This window comes from Myripristis murdjan, chromosome 20, assembly GCF_902150065.1.
Source record: "Myripristis murdjan chromosome 20, fMyrMur1.1, whole genome shotgun sequence".
NCBI classification, from domain to species: Eukaryota; Metazoa; Chordata; class Actinopteri; order Holocentriformes; family Holocentridae; genus Myripristis; species Myripristis murdjan.
In genome coordinates, this window is record NC_043999.1 from 20,523,173 (window position 1) to 20,548,414 (window position 25,242).

At 45.6% G+C, this 25,242-nt stretch overlaps 1 protein-coding gene across 1 annotated transcript in view; it reads right to left on the reverse strand.

The window, feature by feature from the left end:
* Nucleotides 1-789: 789 nt before the first annotated feature.
* Nucleotides 790-25,242, reverse strand: part of zeb1b (zinc finger E-box binding homeobox 1b) — a 53,142-nt gene continuing 28,689 nt past the window's right edge. The window contains exons 2-9 of the mRNA XM_030079505.1: nucleotides 15,921-16,076; nucleotides 10,010-10,171; nucleotides 8,645-8,847; nucleotides 7,858-7,963; nucleotides 5,590-7,361; nucleotides 4,285-4,465; nucleotides 2,905-3,449; nucleotides 790-2,823 (exon numbers count right to left, since the gene is read on the reverse strand). Of these exons, the coding sequence (XP_029935365.1) occupies nucleotides 2,569-2,823; nucleotides 2,905-3,449; nucleotides 4,285-4,465; nucleotides 5,590-7,361; nucleotides 7,858-7,963; nucleotides 8,645-8,847; nucleotides 10,010-10,171; nucleotides 15,921-16,076 (3,380 nt within the window). The 3' untranslated portion in view covers nucleotides 790-2,568. The remainder of the gene's footprint in view (nucleotides 2,824-2,904; nucleotides 3,450-4,284; nucleotides 4,466-5,589; nucleotides 7,362-7,857; nucleotides 7,964-8,644; nucleotides 8,848-10,009; nucleotides 10,172-15,920; nucleotides 16,077-25,242) is intronic.

Genomic DNA, 25,242 nt, shown 5'->3' on the forward strand with positions numbered 1-25,242 from the left:
TGTTTTGGAGAGTCTGGTGTTATGAAAAATAAGATTGTTGGGTTCAGGCCTATTTTAATTAAATGAAACTTGGTAAGATCAAGCAGCAAATTTTGCAGTGCACTGTCGCAGTGATCCGCATGTAGTAGTGACATGAATTCATGGATGCTGAACAAATACTTTCCTTTCTATCCTTTGAAATGATTGCATGCTTGCGCCGGAGAATCTTGGATCAATTAAAACATTTTTAACCTTTTCGTAATGTGTCTGAATGATGATGAGTGTTGAGTGTCAGTTGTTTGACGTCATATTTCCTGAAGCATTTTATTCTCTAATTTTAGATTTTCTGTCTGTAATTCTAATATCAGCTTATATATTGTGTAGCAGGTGATACCATGACGATGCACAACAATAAAAATGTCAATATCATCACAACTCCATCAGCTTGTAATTGATGTATTTTATTGTGAGATGGGGAGTCATAAAAAACAAAACAAAAAAACAAGGCAAACAAAAAACAATCACTATAAAAAAAAATGACCAATAAGGGGTGTTAAAAGAGGGAAGGACATATAAAAGAGGTTGCGGCCTTGACACTGACATACAAAGTAACAAATTGGCACAAATAAAAACATAAGAACATATGTCAATATTATTTTGGCTTGGCAAAAGGACAGTTTTTGTGGTTAAGGATCATCCTTCAATACAACAGCACACTCATGCTATTAGACATACAATTAGTTTTCAAAAGTTCAGTAGCTTCATATTAGAGAGGGGAAAGAAAACTAAACTAACATGAGAATGGATGCAGAGAGGTCACAGGTTCCAATTTCAGGCTTGTAGGGTGTGGTTTTCTCTTCTTTTTTTCTTTTTTTTCTGTTTTCCAAGGAAAAGCATCACTTCATTTGTTCGAAAAACATACTTCAGTATGCCGGAGTCTCGTTTTTCCAGCCTTGTAGTCATTTGCCTTTTGACATGAATGTTTTTTTTTCCATACTAAAATATATTATCGTATTAATACAAACTACAGTATTGTACACTACAGAGTGTAATAAATAACCATAAAGAAATATAAAAAATAAGACACATAAATATAAAAGTTCTCTATAACTAAACAGACATACCCATATCATTGGGGGTGGGGATAATACTGTCATTGCTGAAAACATACAGTACACAGAATGAAACAGAACAAAAAACATTAAAAAAAAAAAAAAAAAAAAAAAACACTGACAAAATAATACTGACAGGTAAAAACATTTGTCTGAATTAAACTCCTGGGATTCATATTTGCCTACATTTGTTACCTGAAGAGAGAAAGTCAGCATTTCACAATGTGTTAAACAAGTGCACTGAACAGGGTTTGAAAAGGTGGATTTTTGCAAAGGCAGGACATACTTCACAATTACAAATCATCCTTCATCGACGCTGCATCGTAGTCCTTTTTTTATTCGCCGAATGCTCAGATTAGAAATAGAAGCGACGTATCTAAAGTCTATGATACATGAAATATGCGGCAGGCTAAATTCTACTCTATCAGGTGTGGTGGCGAGCCAAAGTCAACAGTATTACCGGTTTATTAGTTGACACGTCGAGCTGCGATCAAATGTGGGCGCCGGCAAAAACCTGATCACAGCTGCTTAGGTTCAACAGCAATATTCAATGGCACTTTTGATATGCATGTTTATCTTTTTTCTTTTTCTTTTTTTTCTTTTTTTTTTTTTGCATAAGGCTCCAAGTGGGGTTATAGGTATGGGGTCAAAAGGTTTTTCTACGTCCTCTGTCTGCTTGCTCTGAACATTTAGAACACTGATCTGTAAATGAACACAAACTTGAACGATGCATCGAGTACCTCCACGGCCTTCAGTCTTAAAAGGAACGAGACACAGAACGTGACCGAACTCCCTTATTTTTTTTTCTTCTTAAGGCTCACCATCCATTCAAAAGAACGACATAAAGAAAGGTAATGCTAATGTCTGTTAGCGTGATGGCGTGGTAGGTCTAGTGCGGTAATACTGAAGGGTAGACAACATAACTCAACTGTTCGATCCATAGGTAAACCAAGCCACTTGTAGTGCACAGGATTTTTACTCATTTTCCTTCCAACTTAATAAAATACTGATTTTTTTTTTTTTTTGTTCATTGGCAATAAAAAGGTATAGAAATATCTCCCAACTGTACAGCTTTTTAAAGGTTAAAATATGAGTGATAAAATTAGTAACACTGATAAAAAGAAATGACCCAAGGTGTTTTAGTAATAAAACATTATCTAAAACGTGTCGGCTCTAGCTTCCAAAGTCTGTATAATGCATTTCTTCCGTTGTTAAAATTCGTGTTCGTCTTCATCTTTTTTTAATTTTTCTTTACAAATGAATTTTTTTCTGACAGCGAGAAGTCGTTCTCCTGCTGGAAAAGTCACTAGTATTTTTCAGGCACACCTGGATTTCTACACAGTAGTGAACTGAAACGAACTGTCCGAGTAACCAAACGTGATCTCCTGCGCTCTCCTCTCCGCGTGTTTTCACGAGGGGGGGGGAGGAAAAATCTGATTGCGTCTCAGAGGGTGTAATCGTGGGTCTGGCTCCTCTTTTATTCGGTATCTCCTTTCCCCTGCAGCCTCTGGTCGTTGTCCTCCGAAACTGCGTCCCCGTTCGTTTCACCTCCAGTCTCCTCCATGACCTCCGGCTCCTCCCCCGCCCTCTCCTCCATCTGCGCTGATGTCACTCCTTCCTCTGTCTCCATCTCCTCCTTGGCCTCCACGTTCTCTTTCTCCCCTCCCACTTCCTCCTCCTTCTCGCTGCTGCCCTGCGCCTCCTCTTGCCTTGTGTCTGCCTCCTCCTCTCTCTGCTCCTCTTCCTCCTGCTTCACCTCATCTCCTCTCGCCTCTTCCTCTTCCTCTCCTCCCCCCACCACTACTCTCTCCACCTCCTCCTCATTCTCTCCATTCTGGCCGCCGGCGCCTTCCCTCTCCCACTCCCTCCCTTCCTCCTCCTCCTCTTCATCCCCGCCTTCGTCTCCTATCTGCACCACCTGGATGTCATCCATGTCCACGGCGCCGTCCTCATCAAACTCCTCCTGCTCTATTGGCCTCCTCTCCACATCCTCCTCCTCCTCCTCCTCCTCTTCCTCGCTCTCCTCATCTTCCCTGGTGCTGCTCCCTCGCTCGTCCGAGTCCAGCTGCAACGGGGGCGAGGGCCGCCGCTGCGCCGGGCTCAGCACCTCCATCCCGGCCTGGGCCTCCCCGTCTTCCTCGGGGCTCTCTCTGCCTCCTCCTTGGCCCTGCGCCTCCTTCTTGCAGTAGGAGTAGCGGTGGTTCATGTGCTGGGAGTAGGAGCCCGAGTGGGAGAAGCGCTTGCCGCACTTGTCACATTGGTACGGCTTCTCCCCCGAGTGGAGTCGCATGTGTTCGATCAAGTGGTGTTTGTGTTTGAAGGCCTTGCTGCAGATGCCGCACTCGTGAGGTCGCTTCCCTGCAAAGACACAGAATAAAGCACATCATAAATATACAATGACATCTTTGTATTGAAAAAAAGAAAAAAAAAAAAGGCGCTGAACAGAAAAAAAGGCTGTTGAGTGAAAAAGCGCAGACACGGGAGGAGAACAGCACTGTACCAGTCCAACTGCCACAGATCCCCCACGTCGTTTTGTGAAAGGGAAAGTGCCAATGGCAGAGAAGCCCATAATAATATCTATCCTCAATGTATCCAAGGAGAACATTTCAAAACAATACAACAAAACCACAACAATTGTGCCTGAAAACCTTCAAGGAAACTTTATCCAGGCAGGGAGCAGCAAGTTTCAGGCTAGGTGAGGTCATTTGGAGCTGAAAACTGCAGTTCCTAGCCAGGTATCGGAGTAATAAAGAAAAAAAAAAAAAAAAACTAAAACGCCTCTGAGAGTGTTGACCTGGGTTTGGCCACGGCATCATCCCTGTTCTCGGAGCGGTCCAAATCACTACCAGAGCTCGCGTGTTGCAACATTTGGGGCTTCACATGAGAAGGTAATGTAGCTGGCAGTGCAGAGGTGGGGAGTTGGCGGAAAGAAACTCTCAGACCTCTTCTGTGTGTGTTGAGTAATACCTGCTGGAATGGAAGTGTCCACCCAGCGCTGCTTTACAGCACTGAGCGCTGCAGTGTGTGATAGCTCAAAATCCCCCTTTGCTCTGACTCATCTTTCCCAGGACTCAGCAGTGAGTGATGGTGAGAGGAAGTCCGGTCATGGATTTTATACAGAGTCCATCTGTGATTGTTGGCCGTGTTTGTGCGTGGGGTTTGGAAAATGCATGAGAGTTTGTTTTTCGTATACCTGTGTGTTCGTATTTGTGTCTCAGCAGTGAGCTACTCTTCTGGAAGATCTTGTCACACAGGTCACAGGCGTACATGCCGCTCTCCGTCTTCTTCATCTTCTTCCTCGGGGGGCCTGAGTCCGAGTCGTTCTGCTCCTCCATGGTGGACACGCCCTCCGAGCCGGTGTCCAGCTTCTCCTCCTGAAGAATACAACATATAGCTGATTAAAAAAAAAATTATCAAACAATTATCTTCATATCGTAACAATTATCTAATACCACAGAATACCAGGGAACAGAGTGTGTGTGCATTGCAGGAAATGATGCCATGGTTGAGTCATGTCACATCCTGCTCACGTCTCTCTCTGGCTGCATTTGTGAAATTAAAATCACTCAGATTTCAGTTTACGGCTGGGCAAATCACCCAATTGACTTCACCAAGCTTCTCCTTGGCCTGAAAAGCAGCTATGATTCAACAATCCATTTAGCACACTCGGACTGTTCACTTAGCACACCTACAGCTTTCTTATATCATTGGACCGGTAGGAATACACCCACTGATGCTGCGAGAGAGGATGTGAGGCATTATTAAGGAACTCATATGTACACAGGGCTCTTTTTTTTTTTTTTACAAGGCAGGTCTATGCCAATCCACTTAACACGAAAGCATAATACAACAGCAATAAATCAATGGGGCAGGCAGAGGTGCGGCATTTAAACAGATTCCAGCGGATCAATAGGGGCTGTACAGTAAAGTGCAGCCTCATGTCCTCTGGGTGACAGTCCAGGAAGATCACTCACACACCGGGAAAGATCTGGATCCATCATTATGAGCCCATTAGGTGTCTGCACAATGACGAACTATTAGGGCTGATCATTTTACACTCTGCTGAATTCTGACATTTCTATATATGACTTATTGATTAGATTCTGGATGGTTTCAACCTATCTATCACATTCTGGTGGCTTTGTACCACAAGAAGTAATGATCTGGACTGAAGCTTTTGAATGAAGCCAACTTGACTCCAGTCCACTTGCCTCTCAAAATGGCTACCATGTTAGAACAATCTTTCCTATGAGTAAATCAATAGAGTTTAACCTGTTCACTGTGGCGGAGCTCCAGTGGAACTACAGCCAGGAAACGCTCTCAAATGATGAGTGAGCTAATTAAATTGTAAGAATTAAGGGTAGGTTATTCACATGAAACAAAAAACGCTACTAATTTCCTCCCTTGCATACCATGGCTTGTACAGCCACTGAGTGACACAAACTGTCTCACTCTCAGTTTTTGCTACAAACTGTTGCTACATAAGAGAAGAGCGCACCTTGATTCCATTGAGGTGGATAGTCTTTTCCTGCGTCTCTGTACCAGCAGGGCTGTTTGCTGTAGTGGTATAGGTGTAGGCCAGCTGGGGGATCAGGATAGTCTGTTTGTTGTTGGTGGCGAGCGCCCGCAGGCACGGCATGCGGCTCTGGTCAGCAATAGCCACCAGGGTTGGGAGCTGAGTGGTCATAATATTGATGGAGTTGGCACTTGTCTGGCTGGCGTACAGTGAGACGGGGCTGGAGTGGCCTCCGCTCCCGGCTGAGAGTGGCGATGCCTCTTTCTTTGTGCAAGTCAAGTTCAGGGGCTCATCCTGATTGGTGGAGCCAGAGGAGGGGGAGGGGTAGATGCGGACTTTGGCCGCTGCCCTCTCCGCTTCGTCTCTGGTGGGCTTTGGCAGCGACAGATCTAGGGGTCCCTCAGTGCTCTGGGGGGGCAGGGCTTGGACGGGACCCCCGGCCGTCAGGTTTAGTGGCGAGGGGGAGGCCGGCGAGCTGTGAGAGCCGTTGACCTCCGCTGGGGTAGCTTCTGTAGGGCTGCCCTGGGTGGCAGAAGGGCTCATAGTGGCCATGTCCTTCCCTGGGACTAGAGACACCACACTCTTAGTTTCACAGGTATCCTCCTCCTCAGAGGGAGGTGTCGGGGCACCCAGTGATATCTGACCCTCCTGCATTTTGTCAAACCACTTCTTGACTACGTGCGTGGGCAGGCTGACCGAGTCAGAGATCTTGGTCAGTTCGTCCTTGGTGGGCTCTGCGTTTAAGGCGAAGTAGGCCTTGAGCAGGGACAAGAGGTTCTTGGGCTGGTTGCAAAGCCCTCCTTCTGACAGCAGGGCGGTGATAGCAGAGTCAGACTTATCCAGGCAGGATCCGTTCAGTCTGAGACCATCCTTCTTGCAGTGCTTGAGGGCGTGGAGTGTTTCCAGCCCCCCAGGGCAGTTGTCACACAGGAGACAAGTTTTAGTGGTCTTCCCCTCCTCCTCAACCTCTTTAGTCGCTTTGCCCTTGGTACTTCTGACAGTGAGGTCCTCTGGGAGTTTTTGGACCTTGCAGGTCTCAGTGGCGGCCTGGGCTGGTGTGACTGGCTGGGGCTCTTTCTTCATGTTCTGGGCAGTTAGCTGGGCCTGGGCCTGGTTTGGGTCCAGACTGTAGTTGATGATGATCTTTGCATTACCATCCTGACCCACAATAGGTAGACTGATGGCTGAGATGAGTTGTTGCTGTGGTGGGTGGAGCGTTCCAGTGGTTAAACCCGAGTTTGCCTGCCCCTGGCCTTTGGCATTGTTCTCCAGCACCTGGCGAATCACGTTACCGTCTACAGCCACTTTAAGAACGTTCTGCAGGTCTGCCAGGTTGATGCTGATAGGTGACACCAGCCCCACAGTGGGCAGGACCACGGCCTGGACTGCACCCTGCAGTGGCGCTGCTGCACCCCCGTTGAAAACCCCACCGTTCATGCCAGTTACAGTCGGGGACGTCATCAATGTTGGCTTGTACTCATAGTCCACCGGCTCGCTCTTGATCTGGTTGAGCGGCAGCTGCTCCTGCAGGGGCTTTCCGTGCTCCAACTTGTCCCTAATCTGGGTGCGGAGAGTGGAAGGTGAGGCTGGCAGGGCTGGCGACGGGCACTGGGCCTGTGTCTTGGTGTTCCCCGAGCGCGGTCTGCCGTTGACTGAGATGACACTGATGCACTTCTTACTGCTGATGTGGGAGCTGTAGGAGCCCGAGTGGGAGAAGCGCTTCTTGCAGTTGGAGCACTCATAGGGTTTCTCCCCTGTATGAAATGACAATGTGTATGAGACACAGAGAGGTGGGGGGAGAGAGCCAAAGATTTCCATTAGTGAATGAAGCTAAATGAGCAGGCCAGGCTTTGCGTTATAAGGCAGGAAAAAGCTCTAATGCATTTCAATGATGCTTAAACGCTGATGTAATGGCACCATTGGGAAATGCCCCTCTCTAATTGCTGTCCCATAATGCCAAAAGAAACACAATTATGGCACATTAAGGAAGAGCACACAATGGACTGAAACACGATCAAGGATATCTAAACACAGGGAATTGGCTAAAACATAAATAAAACATAAGTATTTGTTTGATGGAGATTGAAACATCTGTGACATACAGAGATTTATGGCAGTGAATCCCTTGCATCTACACCAGCCCTGTTTTTCACAGACCCACAAAACACACACACATACACATGCACGCGCACACACACACACACACACACAGACAGAATGCTGCCATGGTGACAGGGACTGTCCACTCACCGCTGTGGATGCGTAGATGCTCCTTCAGGTGGTGCTTGTATTTAAATGCTTTGCCACATTCAGTGCACTTGAATTTTCGGTTCCCGCCCGACTGTGTGACGTGTCTCTGTCAGGCACAGGGAGAGGGGTCATTCAGACAGACAAACAATGAAAAACCCAACCTTTGAACTGTTGCTAATTCACGCTGCAACGTCATTAATCAATCGAGGACAAAAGTTCATGTGTATTTATCATGTTTGCAAGCAAGCTGCACACATGCCTGCCATGCAAGTTGCTGAACCAACAGCACTAATCTTGTTGCATAACTTAAAATTACTTCATCACTCTAGAATTACTATAATACTACTCAAGTAGCTTGCTAATAAAGAATTTCGGAAATCACAAGTAATCCAGCTGCAATGAGTATTGCAAATCTAAAATCATTTTAAAATACCTAATAGGGATTAACAAATATCAGTAAAATATTAGAATACTACAGAACAGAAATGTTTGGATGTTTAAATTGAACCAATAACTATGTTTTCAGAATAAAGAAAAACTATGCAGATTATTTTGTCAACACAAATGTACCTGGTCTCAGTCTTGTGTAATTTTGAGTTACACATTACCACAGTACCACACAAGCTCTTAAAACACAATGTAAGTGCATTAGGTATGCGAAAACAAAGTTCACTCAATCCATCAAAAAAAGAAGAAAAATGACAAGAAAATAAAAACTGTTAATAGTTTTTAAATGAACATTTTTTTACAGTGCAGAGTCCTGACTAGGTTTTCAGCTGGTCTGTACCTGATCCCGGCCGACCTTGTGGGCCGTCATGTGTCGCTCCAGTTGAGTGCGGTATGCGAAGGTGTAGCTGCACTGGGAGCAGCTGAAGTTGTCCTCGCTCTTCTCGTGCCGGTACTTGATGTGCTCCTTTAGGGAGCTGTAACGCTTGTAGCCACGTGAGCAGTAGGGGCAGGTGAGCAGCTGAGAGAAAGCATCAGGAGTTCCTGGGTGAAAAAACACACAAGGGGGAGTGTGATAATCATGTACATGAGAGAGAAGGGGGAAGGAAAGGAGGAGGTGGGAGGGGCTGGCTAACACCGGGTCAGTAGGGAGGGCCCTTTGATGTTACAGACTGCCAGCCGTGATAACACTCCTCTGCTATTTCACTAATCACTGAGAGATCCTCCTCCACAGGTAAACAACACTCAGGTAACCAAATGGATAAAGGCTGATAAATGGACCAAAGCAACACCTTCCTGTCATTATAAACACAGACTATTGTGGTGACAATTGGACTGATTTTTTTTCTTTTCCTTTGTTTTTGTTGCTAACAAAAAGCTCAGATTTCACATCGTCTGGAATCACATCATTCGATTGCCTGTTGCCTGCCACAAGTGTTTCAAAATGAACACCCACACATCTGAAGGAAAGGGAGCTCGGTAAATAACAGCCGCCTGCCTAGATACAAGCTGGTGTACAGAGGGGGCTCAGTTGCCTGGCTCCCACACAGGTAAAGCATTACTTCGTTAACAGGTGATGTATTAAGTTTCCCCTCAGGCCAGGTGAGGGCCCGGGATGGGAATGCACACACATTATCGCCCAGGTAGCTGTGAGTCAGTGCTCGCACAGATGTGACAAATTTACTCAGGTGTTGCTGTTCTCCCCCCCGCCTCTCTCTTTTCTCTCTCTCTCTCTGTGGTAGCAGGTAAAAGCCAAAAGCCCGTGAGCCATAAAGGCCCCAGTGTGTTGCACTTAACAAATAGCTGTGTGTGTAATGATGTCGGAGAACGGCGTTAATGGGGTGGAGTTAACACCTGAGGTGAGAGAGGGAGCAGGTAGAGCGATCCCCCGGGGGGCAAGTAATTACTGGGTAGGTGCAGTAATGGTGTGAAAGCTCAGTGATTGAGAGCTCTCAGGTGGAAATGATGGTGTGTGTTTTAGTGCAGCTCCATTCAAGTGAGGCACTATACCTTTCTTGTTCACACTGCAAAAAAAAAAAAAAAAAGATATGAATCGCATTTTGAGCAATTAATGCACCCAAGTACATAATGGTATTTCTGGATAGGGTTTTAACATGCAAAATAATTTGGATAAGTGGTGCTCGCTTCGTTTTCCGTATCGGTGATACACATATGAGATGTGTAAACTGTGTGTCATGCAATGTACCGTTCTCATCGTGACCACTGGCTTCAGGGGTGCCCTGGCGCTGCGGCTCGTCCTCAGGGGCCTCGGGGTAAATGACGGCTGTGTCTCCTTGCTGGAGCATCTCTTCCACCAGGGCGTCCGTGCTGACATCATCCTCACCGTCCGACACACACTCCTCCCTCACTGGGATCGGACAAAAACACAGAGACCCATGCGCAAACACACAATGATTAGAATCTTCACCGCAAAAACATGTGTTATTGATTACTCTGTCTTTCAAGACTTGCATGCATTCCTGTTGTATTGATGCTGTATTTTTCACACCTTTCGATTTGTGTATGAAATACAATAAATCAACGAAGCCTTGGTAGGTAGGTGCCATAATAAATAAACCGGATCTCACTAACTAAGCTCTTGATCACGACATGTACGCCAGCATGGAATGAGGTGTGCAATGGCAGCGAGAAAAAAACACATCCTGAATGCCACGGTTGACAATAGGATGAGAAAACTAATTAGCATCAAAGGGCACAGGCGACTGTTTGAGCATCAAGGAGCGCTTTGTAAGAACTGAATGGTACGCAGCTATTCACAGTGTTAGGTAAGGTACTTATTGAGACTGGGACTGATAATTAGATGATGAAACTTGTCCCAGTGTATTGCGTTAGTCAGATACAATGCAGGTACAGATGCATACGCACATGCTCTCACACACACACACACACACACACACACATACACATCACAGTCTGCTCTCCTGCTCTCCGGAGAGGCTTGGCCTTCAGACTGTGCTTAATATCCCAGCAAATGAGAACCTGCATGTGGGAGCCGAATGCATTTTTCCAGCACATCACATGAACCCAGCTAGCTAGTCTAACGAGTACTAATTACCGAGCCGCGGCTTATAGGAAATGTAACCTGAGGATAGAGTTCAGGATGTACAAAAACTTCCTTCCCTCTTTCCGTCTCTGCTCTCTCAGCGCTTCCTGAAGTGGATACCGGAACCAAGTATAGCGTGTCGGCGATTAAACCAAGCATTATTCCTCTATGGATATGGTAGTGTTCCTATGCGTATCATTTACAGTGAAGAATTACAAGGGTGAGCTATCAGCTAAAAGCAAAGTTAGACTACTGAGGATACTGTGTAGCGTATATTGGGCAGATGTTGGAGGGGTGGATTTTAGAGCTCCCCTGCCTAGTGGATATTTGAGATTTGTGGTTTGTGGATTGTGTGTATGTGTTTATGTGTGCGCTGAAGGATCGGGCCAGCTGTGTTCTCCTTGGAGACGGGAACAGGTGTAGGGCTCCATGACTCACCGAGGCCCAGTGCATACCAGTGCTTTTAAACACAACGCTCGCCTAGCTTCCTCTGGTGCACCTTGACAAACACAAGAGTGATACAGTCATTTGTTGCTATGGTTATTAAAGACCGTTTGACGAACCGCCCACCGCATAACTAACTCGTGAGAGGGAGGAGAGGGAAAGAGCTTGTCTATTGGTGAATGTGTGTGTGTGTGTGTCAAGTGGGAGCCAACAGCAGGTGCTGAGAAAGTCGGATTGTGGGATTACTCATCCCACAGCAGAGATTCAGGAACACATTAGGGGCTGCTAACCCTCACATTAACACACGGCTTTTCTCCCATGACCTCAATAGCACCAATCACACCCCTCTTTTTTAGACATATTAGCTCTGCTGCTGCTTTTACCTTGATTATTGTACTCTCTCTCTCTCTCTCCTTCACCATTCTGTTTGCCTTTGACAAGGAAGGAGCTGTTTTTAAATGTGTTACAGACTTATGATTTATTCAAACAACAGATAAAAAAGCCATGGGACTATGAAAGTGCTGATCTGACAGCGTTTCCCTCTCATCCCCAGCTCAACAGACAGCATCCACACACACAAACACATTTCTAGGCTACTAAATGTCGAGCATGCGTGCGAGGTAGGGTCCCAGTTGGGGGTCTATGGTGCAAAGGTATGACAAGTTGTTGTTTTCCCTCCTTCTGTGTGTGTGTGTGTGTGTGTGTGTGTGTGTGTGTTTGTCTCTCTCAGCTCTTTGTTTTGTAAAGACCCAGGCCAGAAGGGTTCACAACCAGGCCGAGGCAGCTCCGTGTTATCTGGCTGCTCCCCTGAGGTGAAACATCACACAAGCCATTTATGTGCTGCTGCAGGGATGTGAATGCACCGCTGCACAAGTGGAAAATCTGTTAAAAAGCCCTGGGAAATAGGACCCACAAGGTCGTAACTAGAGTTGGGACTGATCCGATCCAATATTGTAATATTGATGTAATTCACTCATCGGATATCGGACTGACATTACCAATCCATGCACCAATCCAGATTCCATAGTCTGATGTTTTTATGATTTATAAATATTTAATAATGCAATATTAAGCCCATAGCCAAAATGTTGTAGTACAATAGTAATTTAAACAGTTCTACAAAGATATCCAGTGGTCCCTATACATAATTTTTTTTTTGTCTCCTAGAGTGAAGCTTGTGCTGGACCATTAGTCTGTCACTGACTGAGCTAAGAGGTGCTGTGTGGTTTACTACAGCTTCATGTAACTTTACACATAATACAAACAACAACAACAATGATAATAACAATCATAATTATATTCAAGAAAAAATACTGTATCATATTGGCACATTTCCATATTCATGTATTGCATCGGATTGGGCCTGAAAAACAGTGGATCGGTGCACCTCTTGTCACAGCAGGACTTTCTCTCAAAGTTGGTTTTCTGATCTAAAGAAGTAGTTTGTTTTGTATTTATTTTATGGGATAACACAACTAATTCTTAGGCTATTTTTGAAATCAGCAGACCACCCACTCTCTTCAACTCTGTTTCCCTCCCTCCTACCTCATCCTCCTCTGCCCCTATCTCTGTAACATGATACAGCAGTATCCCATGATGCACTTCCTACCATGGCTGACCTTTGCCCCCACTGCTTCCTGTGGTCGTGCATCCAGACCCGTTCATATGCTCTATCCTCTCCTCTGTGTGGCCTTGGAGAGACACATATAAGCAAAAGGATTTGCCCAACTGGTGCAAATCCAAATAGCACAATCATAAGCAACAATTCTAAGCTTTATCTATAAACAGGATGTAAGCCGAAGAATAAATGCAAGGTATTTCCAAATCTAGGACGATTTACTTTGCCTTGGCTTAGGGCTATCACACAGTCTGTCTGGACACATTGGACTGCATTTCCAGCTCTCTAGAGATTCTTCCTTTCCTGTGCTGCAGGGTGGCTCAGTTTAACATCACATCATGACATAAGCTGCACAAGAATGTAGGTGTTCCCGTGTGTCTATGCAGTCCTGGCTGCAAATATCATCCGAATGGCTATTTAGTGTTTTGAGACCCATTCTGAGGAACCATTGTGGGTCTATCATCCGTGTATATCAGGTCAATAGTGATCAAGGCAGAGGGATAAAGAAGTCTCATTATGCCTGAGAGCTTTGCATCTTCGCTTCTTACCTATCAAGCGCACTCAACATGCAGCCAGCTTGTCTTGTAAGGGCCTCAGGCTATATTTCCAGGTAGTTAAACCTAGCCCCTCGCTGTCATTAAGTGCCTTTGCTCGTTCACAATATCAAAGCTCTCCAGCTCCACCCTGCCCATTCTCTGAGATGTAATCATGCTATACAACTCATCAAATATGAAGCAGAAGCCCTCCCCGGCCAACCCTCTCACTGCCTTTCCCTCTCTGGGAGTCAGTCGGCCTGTTCTGAGCAGAAGGCAGGCTGCAGTTTACTGCACCAACCCCAGGCTGCTCCACCACTACATAATCATTGCAGAGTAAATGAGTAATGACAGCGAGCAGGGGGACTACGATACCATATAATCAAGAGGAATGATTCAGAACAAGAGACGCACAGAGAGAGAATGAGAGGGAGTATGAAAAGGAGAAGAAGTTGAGGAAAGCAGGGATGGCAATGTGCTGAGAAACAACCTTTTGGTTTTGGAGCGCAGCGGTCTCAGGAGTGCTCAGGCTTTAATTTGGAGCGAGCTGGGCTGCGCCGAGGAGAAGATTAGTGGGTGGTGGTCGCTTTTCAAGGCTGCACCAGCGACTGCTCCTTTCTGAGTGAAACCAACAGAGGCAGAGGGAAAGAGGGAGAGCAGAGGATGGCGGGAGGGATGAAGGGATGAGTGAAAAGAGAGGTGTGCTTGTTTAGAGAGAGCCAGGACTGCGGCTTTCTCCATGTTTCATCAGTCCAGTCCCTGGGAGTGACAGAAGAGATGTTGCTTGATGTATGAGACGAGGCTAGAGAGAGAGAGGGTGAGAAACAGAGAGAGAGGGGTGTGTGTGTGTGTGTGTGCGCGCGCGAGTGAAGGCAAAAAAAAAAAAAAAAAAAGCCTGATCAGGCATAAGTCTGGAGTGCAGCCAGCTCGCTGAGCTGTTTCAGTGTAACTCATGCTTTTGAAGTGTTTAATGTTCACGGGGCCTGGCCAAAACCAATGACATTATTCTTCCTCCAACTTTCCCTTTATGCGAGGTACAGATGGAGAGGATCGAGGAGATGGGATAATGGTGATGAAAAGGACAGTGCAGTCAGGGGGAGAGGTGGCTCTGTTGCATGGATGTCTGTGCGTGCATTTAATTCTGAAACTAACCAAAGTGAAACCGAGTAGTCTCAGCGGGCAGGAATTTGAAAGACTTCCTTAATGTTCCTCCCTTAACCGAACGTGATAGGTTGATAGGTTGCTGGACATTTTCGCACATGTTTACTTGACCTCTTGCTTCATCAAAGCTCCTCTCAGCCTAACACATCTCTCACCGATGACCACAGTGAGCCAAAATCCACCAACAGCAACGCCCCAAAATAAACACGCTTGTGGCTGACATATCGAGTCAAAGTGTCTTGTTACATTACATGTGGGCCTGTCACACTATTGCACATACTGTACTTGGCGCGGGCCCCAGACCAACAGCAGCACGCACGTACACATACACACACAGATTCATACGCACAAGCACATACGCACAGCATGAGGTCAGGAACGCAACGCGGAGGCCTTGGGCCCAGGTTGAAACACCAACATCCTTCAACACCTGCAATTGTTGTGTTTTGGAGGAGGGGGTGGGTGATGTCAGGTCTTCCTGTGGGAGTGAGCTTTCTCTGATGTCACTTCCACATGGGCTGAGGTAAAAAGAAGTTCAGGGCGGCCACGGCAATGCCCACCAGTGCCATAAAGCTCTCCACGGGCTCTTTGGTCACAGAGCTATTTTCTGTACTTGAAGGTCTCTCCCTTTGCTGGCATTGTCTTTGTTTAATATCGTGCTTCCTGCCTTAGTTGAGGCTCACCGTTTGTAGTACCTATTTCCTTGCACTTTCACAATGAGACAAAGCCTGGCACTTTTATACTGCGCACAGATGTCAGTGCGGCGTTTCTTAACTTAACCCACCTCACCTCTGCTGAGGTCAAAAATGAGCACCTATGTAGTAACAGCAGTCAAATATTTCAAGGCTGCATGAGAGATTTATGAGTGAGCATCCAGTAATACAGCATGTTGCTCAAGGACACTTGAGAGGCCATTTAGCCAAATAAGGACTTTAAACATTGTATTTTTCTTGAGATATGTGAAAAACCTAACAAAACTGTGCTGTGATCCATACAACTTTGAGGGTACTAGTGGTGTGATTAGTCTTATTCTGCCTTATTTCAAGGTAGATACTTGAGAAATTACTGGATTTAGACTATCACTGGCAGCTTTTTTCATACTGCCTGAAAAATAACATTTTACAACTAAACACGTAATTCCCTGGCTTTTGTGACCAACATTTTTTGCACTTAAGCAAAACAGATGACAGTTGATTTGATGATGAGGATCAGAAGGACGAGGCATTTGTATAATTTGATATAGACATGTGATGATCCAGCCTGGACGTCGGTGTGATGAGTGTGTGTCTGGTCTCACCTCCGTCCCAGCAACGCTCCCTGGGGTGCTCATCATCTGGCAGGGTGCTATCGCAGTCGGCCCCGTCGGCGAGGCTGCCCTCCTCCTCCACAATGTGCAGCTTGTCCTCATCGTCGGAGTCTGAGCCGGCCTCCACCACATTACTGTAGTTGGTCACTGCACAGGAAAAGACGAGACAGAGGTTAGAACGACCGCTCAGACCCCATCTAATCTATTTTTCATTGTTCTTATAAGGAGCAGACGGTGCACACGCCTTTTTAGTATTTTTATTTTCTATTTAGACAGCGGATAAGAACCAAGGGAGACAAAGTAGAGGAGACCCAGGACGGAGCGCTCGGGTGAGAAGCAGCTTAACCCGTTCACTTGATGACAATACCGAGTACTGCATGTGAAAGGCCAGGAGTCGGAGAGGTTAAATATACTTTGTTATTTAAATGTCAAAACTATTAAAGAGAGTGGTCGGGGGGTGGCTGGAAACACCAATTACGCAGACCTTGGCCTAACTTAGACAGATTAGATGAATCTTAAATGATCCCCGTGGGGGAAAGTAGGTTGTTACAGCAACAGAGAATAAAACAGAGCAGTGAGAACAAAGCAAATGGGAGGAGGGGGGTATTAAACTTAATGCGACAATTTCACCATCAAAACATAGTATAAATATACAGGCTGTGCAAAACGGCAGAGCACGCAGAGGGTTTGCAAAAAAGGCTGATGCCCTCCAGAATATCATATTTACACCTATCAACGTGATTTTTAGATTTTTTGCAAGTGTAATATGATCAAGAAGTGCTAAGAAATGACAAATTAATGTTCATAAATGAGTGTTTGGTAAGAGGGAGAGAGAGGAATTATACATGATACTGCTGTGGAAAACAAGCCACAGAGCAACAGGCTCTTACAGACGATGACAGAGAAACAGAAAAACTCAGACACACACACATATACCAGTGTGTGAGATCATTAGATAGCAGGCTGGGGTGGTGTGTGTGTGTGTGTGTGCGTGCTGTGTGGGAGCTGGTGTGACCTGGTCGGCTGTGTTATGGGCTGAAGGAGCCAGGAGACACAGAGACAGCCAGCCTACAGAGAGGGTTATTACGGGGAGTAAATTTTCCTGACCGACTGTCTGCTTCAGGTGTGTGTGTATGTGTGTGTGTGTGTCTGTGTTTGTGTGTGTACATTTCTGCGTTTTTCTTTTCATTTCATTTCCAGCCGCTTCCTCCATCTCTCAATTCCACCTGTGTTACTCCCACCCACTCTCCGTCCCTTTCTTTCTTTCTCTCCCTCCATCTCTCTGTTCCACGGTGAGATCTGTGGATCCACTCGGAGGCCAAATCAATTCTCCAGTGAGAGCAGCCCAGTCAGCACAGGGCCCGGGCTGCAGCACTGAAACTACCTCTCCGGCTACTTTATCACACATCACACACACTCTCACACACACACACACCGCCCTCATGAGCTGCTGGTACACAGCGCCTTCATTCGCACATGTACACACCACCTGCACATACACACTAAACGCGCACTGCCGGTACAAAGCAGCTGAACATGTGCACTGAGACGCACACACTTTCTCTCTCTCTCTCTCTTTCTCTGTTTCTCTGTATCTCCACTCACCCCAACCCCGCTCGCCCACCTCTTTCTGAAGTGGCTGCTAATGTTTTTGTCGGGAGGAGGCGTAGCTGGGGGAATAACGATCTTCCGTTTCAATCAATGAGAATTGTTTTGGTGAGGTCTCTCTCTCTTTCTCTCCGCGTTGTGCAGGTCACTACGACTCGTTGGTATTCACACAGACTCGGCACACATGCAGGGCTCAGGCTGAGAGGGAGGTGGGAGTAAGGAGATGTGGGCGGAGGGATGAAAGGTGCTGGAGGAGGGAGGGAGAAGCAATGTTATTTGGTGAGCTGTTCATAGGGTCAACACTGCTGCGCCGCATCTGCAAAATCCCATTGGGGTTCAGGCGAGCTATTTCATTCTCATCCTCTTTCCACTCCGCAATATTGTGAGGAGCGAGACGCATCCCGGATGTACCTGGATGCTGCCAAACTTCATCACAGCGTGGCAGAAAAATCATTTTCTATCAAATCATGTTTTCTCTTTATGGAATATCATCTACGAAATTAAGGGAAATAAAGTGGAATTATGGAAATCTTAACTCCTTTTTTGCCAGGTTTCTCTCATAATTTTCCTCTTAAATGCAAATAAATCCACATGCTCATTCACATCACTCATTGCACTGCAATTACTTTACATTGATTGGTGTGACATAGAGATGCATGGCAATTTATGACGGTGGGACAACACACGCTCTAGGATAATGAATTGCACTGTTAGCCCAGCAATGCATGGAATACCCGACGAGCTGCATTGATGTTGCTAACTATCAAGTAACCAAATGTAACTGTATTTCCATAGAAAAGATGAAGGCTGATCAACTAGTGAGTCAGAGAGGCACGATCACTGTTTATTAATTAGATCTATGCAGCACCATGAGACTGTGCAGCATCTGTGCTTGTTGTTCCTCCTCCATCTCTGTTGTCCCGTGCCCACTCTCCTCCAACCCCATGGCTCTCTTTTCTGTCAGAGTGACTCTGCCAGGTGATGTATTGTCTGTTCAGCAGTCGAAGCAGGGAGCGGCACTTCATTTCGAAACAGGAGGTACTTTGGGACGAGCCTGAGAGGCTGTTTAGTGCCACAGCCACTCAGGTGTGGAGCTGAGGTCAGCGATTACAATGGCAACACTCTCCGCCGGCGGTGTCAAGAGAAAATGATCAACTATAAAGCTGTAGAGAAAAAAATCAATGCGCTGGTGTGCAGACGAAAGGTGGCAATGGCGAGGAGAGGGGGACAATAAAAACGGGAGATATGAAATCACAGCAAAGTTAGGGGGTGGGAGAAGGGAGAGAGAGCAGGAGATTAGGGAGACCTAAGCAGGAACTGTCTTCCTGTGCCAAATGGTCGGCGGTGTTGTAACTAAAGTGTGTGTTCCAACAAGAGATGTAACACCTAGCAAAAACAAAGCCAGAGGTCCCTTCTGGCTCACTGGCTGAACGTTTGGACAGCTGGCCTCATTAGCGCTAGCATGTTAACACACAACAGGAGGATGACTCCTACGCACCTAGGAGAGAAAGCTTTGGTTGGAGGAGGTGAGGAGCTTGCTTCTCAAACTTTACTTTCCAGTGTAGGTTGCAGTGTGTTTAGCACCTGAGAAAATAATAGCCTGTATCCATAGCTTGTGCTTTTAGTTAGTCTGTAACCCCTGGCCATAGATCGAACCTTTACAATACCCTCCCACACACAGCCACTCCATGGATCTGGGTAATAGGAGACAATCAATGCAGGCTAGAAATAGCCTTAGCATAGCATGTCTTCATTACAGCTACACTGTCCATGCAATCTATGAGAGGCAGCACACAAAACGTGATAAATCAACCCAATCAGGCCTCTACCTGGGCAGACCACAAGCATCCCGGTCCCAAGGCAAACACTCATGTTCCTGACAAAGTTTGTGGTGCTGGCTGACGAGCTGGTGTGGAGCGAGAGCCTCTCAATGTGCAGAGCTGCTCTTTACTCTTCACCTACACATCTTTCCAACATGAGCTGCAGCTGGTGACCACTGAGGTGACTGGCGCTCCAAAATAAACCCTTGGTAAATTAAATGAAGCCAACAGTGCTGGAATTTCTCCTCCCTCACCCTCATCATTGCTCCCTGCTCCCCTCTTTGCCCAGAGCCTATTTAAAGATGGAGTGCCAGGCAGCCCGTGTCAGCCATCCCTACAGATTCCTTCTGGTACTGCGAGAGCCGTGTTGTTATGACCCCTGCCAGGCTGCATCGGTAACTAGCAGAGGAACAAGCGACATGGAGGGTCACTTGAGGGATTGCCCCACTCTCACACTCCAAACGAGCCCCATGTTAACCACGCTGAGGCGGAATCACCTCGGCAGACATGTTGTCACCAGTCTGACAGCCCAGAACATGATGTCCCTCATGTCCTTTGACAATTTTTCTAAATGACATGGCAAAATATTTTTAGACAATGCAGCTCAGTACAGATAAAAAAAAAAAAAACCTAGGTCACAGCTATGTGGGATTCATTAGGACACATCAGATGGGATGTATTCAAAGAATGTGAAAATATTGTACATTACAAAATTTTCAAGGAGAACAAAAAAAACTCACATTTCACCAGTTTAATTTCACTCACATCAAAACAGGAAAACACTTAAACAAGGCCTTCGCCGGCCCTTTCAAGTACATTTCTGTGACTGCCTTAAGGTTCTGGCACATTATATTATCCTATGTGGCAGATTTTGTTTATGTAGTACAGAGCAGGCTTAAAGAGACCATAGAAAACCAACAACAAGAACAAACTAGACTCAGTAAAATCATGCTATTTGAACCGTGATCGATGAATATTTGACATATCAGTAACTTAAAGTTCTTGTAGAGCAGGAGTACTTGGTTTGTGCTTGACTACACTGAGTTGAGCCAGATAGTTATGGCAGTATAGCAGCCTCTGCGGGAGAGAGCCGTCTTCATTTCAAGGTCCTCAAGGTGTGAGTGACGGCCTTAATAACTGAGCTTTAGACGGAGGCATAGAGAAACATATCGCCTGTGAACAAACACATTACAGTCTGAAGTAAGCTCTTATCTTGATTCATTACCTATGGGAACATCTGTAAGGGACCCCAAACCTATACATCTTGTATGCAAGCCGACAGCCCCATACCAGAAGGTGTCAAAGGTATGCCTGGAATGTCCAACCAAAACACTTTCTCTGAGTTTGAGCCTTAAAAAGGCAGATCAAAGGGTTTTGTGCTCTCTCTTCGCGCTAAATTCACTCAACTGGCACACATTCGGAGGCCTTTTGTTGTTCAGTTTGTGATTAGACAGAGATTGACTCATCATGAGCAGAAGAAACTGTTTGTCTGCCTTTTTACCTCTCTCTCTGTCTCTATATTTAGCCTTGGTACATGCTCCCTCATTGAGGTACACCACTTATCTCATTCAGAGCTCAGGGACAGGCAGGCAGTGGTGAAAATACCACAGGCATCCTCAAAGAGTACAGACCCTGCCGTCACAGAGTCTGCCCTTGTGGCCCCCGTGCTGCCATTTTCTCAGGGAAGCCAACCACTACAAAAAAGCACAACGAGAACCACACTAAAACAAAGCCGTGCCATTCAAAACCTCAAGTATGCCGTCTCAAGGTGAGGCGCCTCATTCAGCGCTGAGGTAAACGCTGCTGGTTTTATAAAAACAACAGCCTTCCTCCCACAGAGTCAGGAAGGTCAACTCAAGTGCCGATAACAAAACAAAAGAATTGGGGATTTTTCACAGTTAGCTTGATCACGGGCCTGCCATTTCGGTCAGGCTACACGAGTGCTTGGTTCCAGAAGTTGAGAGATATATGGACCATGAAGTCCCTACAGTAGCCCTTAGCAAAGCAATGCCAGCCAGTTAGCTGCAGAGGGCACTAGGGGTCCCAAGAGACTGTTTCATAGTCGGTTTAGCCTCGTCTAGCAGCAAACGCCAACTCTCTCCACAGGTGTCTGCCAACCATACCAGAACAGGCCAGTCATAGCTAGGGCCAGTCATATCCTGGAAGGTCTTTCTCCATAGCTACATAGCACAACAGCCAGCTCCATGTCTATAAAAACTCCCAGAACAACATCATGAGGCTTACTCATTGTTCCAAGTTAGGCTGGAAAGGCAAAAAAGCAGAACCACTAGCATGGCCTACAGTAAAAATAGCACCATCATGCAGTTCAGAGAATTAGTCACTTTTGATGCACTGTGCTGCAAGTTTACTTGTGCCAGAGCTCTCTTTCAATGATTGATTTGGGTAGTTCACTCAAATACACCGAGGGGCTAAACGGCAGAAACAAACGATTTATGTTTACAATTGTTCCCTGAAAATCAAAGCATTTCAACAACCTGTGGATCGCAGCTCTTCCCAGTCAGTCATCACTTCAAAGGTGAGCTAGAAGACAATGGGCTCTTGTCTTCCTAATGACACTGATCAAGGTTTTAGCACTACAGCTAATGGGCCTCTGCGGGTCACTCATCTCCCATCTGATGAGCACTTTCCATGATAACACTGGAGTTAATGGAGGCTATTGTTCTCTTAATCTGCATGATGAGACTTGGGAGTGTAAAAGAAGTCAGGAGGTGTTAATGAGTCTTAGAAAAGGGGGGGAAAAAGACTTAACTGCACGTTAGAGATTGGGCAATGACTTTCATAAAAGAGATACTAAAGTTAGTCATTCAGATTGTGGGAAAAGAAAATCAGCCTCAGCACAGCCTATTATGTACTTTGCGTATTAGGCTATGTGCTTTTACTACTCAGGATTAGTCCTAATGCTGCAGCAATGCCTAAATGACACCCAGTTAATAGAGTGAATTTCTTCAGAGGGGAAGTTACAGGCTGTTCTGGGTACGATTCACAGTGGCAGGCGATGGTATTTCTCTCTGAGGCTAATGAGCATCATGATGAGCCACACACGTTCTGTTAGACTGGGTGTCCTCAGAGAGTTGCAGCCTCTGGCTCCTCTCAGCTCTTCTAAATAAGGCCAGGTGGGCTGGTAGCGACCGGAGGGTGTGATCACACCACACACACACACACACACACATACACACACACGCACAAATGTTCCACAAAAATGCCCTGGCCACCACGTTTACACTACAGTCCCAAGCCCTGTTTATGTTGGAGGTGAGACAGCCCCATCCACGGCAATAACAGCAGTACACCTAAGTGAGAATGGAGTGTGTGTGTGTATGTGTAAGCGCACGGTGCATTAAGCCGTTAAAAGGCATGCTTGGTATGTGGAAGGCTCTCCGTTGCTATCAGTGGTCACGTGGCCTTGGCTGCATGTCCACCATAAGCACAGCACGCCATAACTAACTACTGGATGATCACAACAAATTAACATGCATAGAAAAAAGTCAACACGTATATGAATGCAGGCCAGTGACCCCTACCAGGGGTACACATAATGCTGCCCTCTTATCTTCTCACCATCCCTCCCTCCATGGCTGGGCAGGCCTGCTCCAGCTCTCTGGCACTCAGCAGCTCTGCGGTGAGAGAATGCCGATCCAGCCACCCTGCCACCCAGCCTGGCTGTATACAGTACAGACAGGTGCTTGAGAAAGCAGTGACATAGAGGTAGTGAAGACGGGAAGGAGGAGATGGAGATAAAAAAAAGAGAGAGAGGTAAGCAGAGGAAACATCTGCTTGTAGTTTCTGGTAAGCCCAGAATACCTGCAGCCTCGCTTCCGGTAACCACCATCCTTCTGCTCTCCCTTCCTCCTCTCTTTGCTCCTTCTCTATTCCTATAACTATGTGCCACCTTCGTATTGTTGATCTATCACCACTTTCCCTTTTTGTCTTGGTCAGCACTCTCTAAGGCCTATAAAACATATATCTAACAGCATTACCTGAGGGCCACCCTTTATTCTCGTTGATATCCAAGTCATCTGTGCCCAGTAGACAGATCAGGCCCAGTGCCAAGGGTGCTGCCTCAATATAAGGCCCCCATAACCAATCAATTCTTTTTTTGAAAGCTCAACTGATCCTTTTAAACCTGAGAAAGGTGATGAGCATATTAGCAAGAAACTGACCTAAAAATTAGCACAAAAAGGTAAAAACAAATTACAAGAAAATGTCTACACTGAAGCAAAGACACATTAAAACGCTTCAAAACACAATTCTGCCAAGTCTTATGCTCTTCTGTCAGACAGGCTGTTAATCTTTTGGACTTACCTATCCATGGTAAAATGCAAGGACCTCTGAATGTTTTTTTTTTTTTTTTTTTGCCTAGGGCCCCTGATGTGTAGGGATGGCACTGAAAGTCATGACCTGATGATTACACTGGCCTTGAAAAAACAGACACGACAACACAACAACAACACAAATATTTAGCCGTCACAGGAAGGCATCAGCACACACCTGGGTAAACAGTTGTTTCCCTTCCAGGAGCAACTGTTTCAGCAACAACACCTCTGTAATACCAGGCATGCAGCCATAACAAAAACCTGGCTGATGCTGCGCTAGCCTGCGTCAAACCTCATTGGGGTGTCACAGACCAAATGAAATGTCCCTGCCACCTCTGCTGTCAGCCTGCATTCAGGTTGCAGTTAGGGACTGATAGAGTTTGAAAGCTGCACAGCAGTGTAATAGTCTTTTTTCCCCCTTTGACTACCCCCGTTTGTGTCTCAGGTTGACATTTTCAGATGAACCTCTGTGAGGATATTAGAGCAACTTCCTGCGTATTCAGCCCCATGTAAATGAAGTCAGTAAGTCAAATCAGTAGCATCAAACTTCATCACCTAACTTGTCTTCTGCTCCTCTAACCATTCTAAAGACAATGACAACAGCATGACTGGGTCAGTGGATATGAAATGTGTAAGTGTGAAAATCATCCACTCATGAAATTAAAGCTGGACAATGCGCGAAATAATCCCGAGGTGTGATAGTCATTAGTCATCAGGATAAGTGGTAGGCCAAATTGTTGAGCCTCTGCTATTTGTTGCCAGACAACGGCATCCAATTTCACAGCTTGATCCAAACACCGCTGCAGACACACATGGGTCAGTAGGCTGAGTACTTCAGCTAACTCGCTAGAGATGCCACCAGTCTGTCTTTAGCTCTTACAGTACAGAGATACTGTATCTGCAACACTGAAAACAATAATACATTTCACATAATCTAACGCACATGATGAGTTTCAAAATATATAAAAACTGGCCGATAAATGTTATATACACATGCACATAATGAATGAATACTTTGCATGAGATTTCAAGTATATTAATAAAAATAATCGTACTGAATCTGTTATTGACACATTCTGACCATGACTTGTTATTTTGCAAACTTATCCTTAAGTGTATGTGAAAGGTTTTTGTTTTGTTTTTTGGCATGTAGGAAATCAGTGTGGTTACACATCATTTATAACTGCATATTGCAGTTTCAGTTTCTACAGTTACTGATCGCAGAATATTACCATGGTGGCGATGTTGAAGCATTTTGTTTAATTCAGAATGCCTGCTGCAGAAAGTTATCTAGTTATCTAGGCCATACATATTGATATAAAATGTAAAAAAAACAACAACAACAATGACAAAACAATGTGTTTTCATTTACCAATTTGGCGCAAGAAAATCATTTTGTTCATCAAAATTTCATTATGAATTTCATTTTGACCCTGACTACATGACAGTCTCACACAAACACATAACAAATGTTCATTTTAGGTTCTCTGTTGAACTAAAAACACAGTTTGGACACTGCTGGTGTATTTTTCACCCACCTCTGTGGCATCT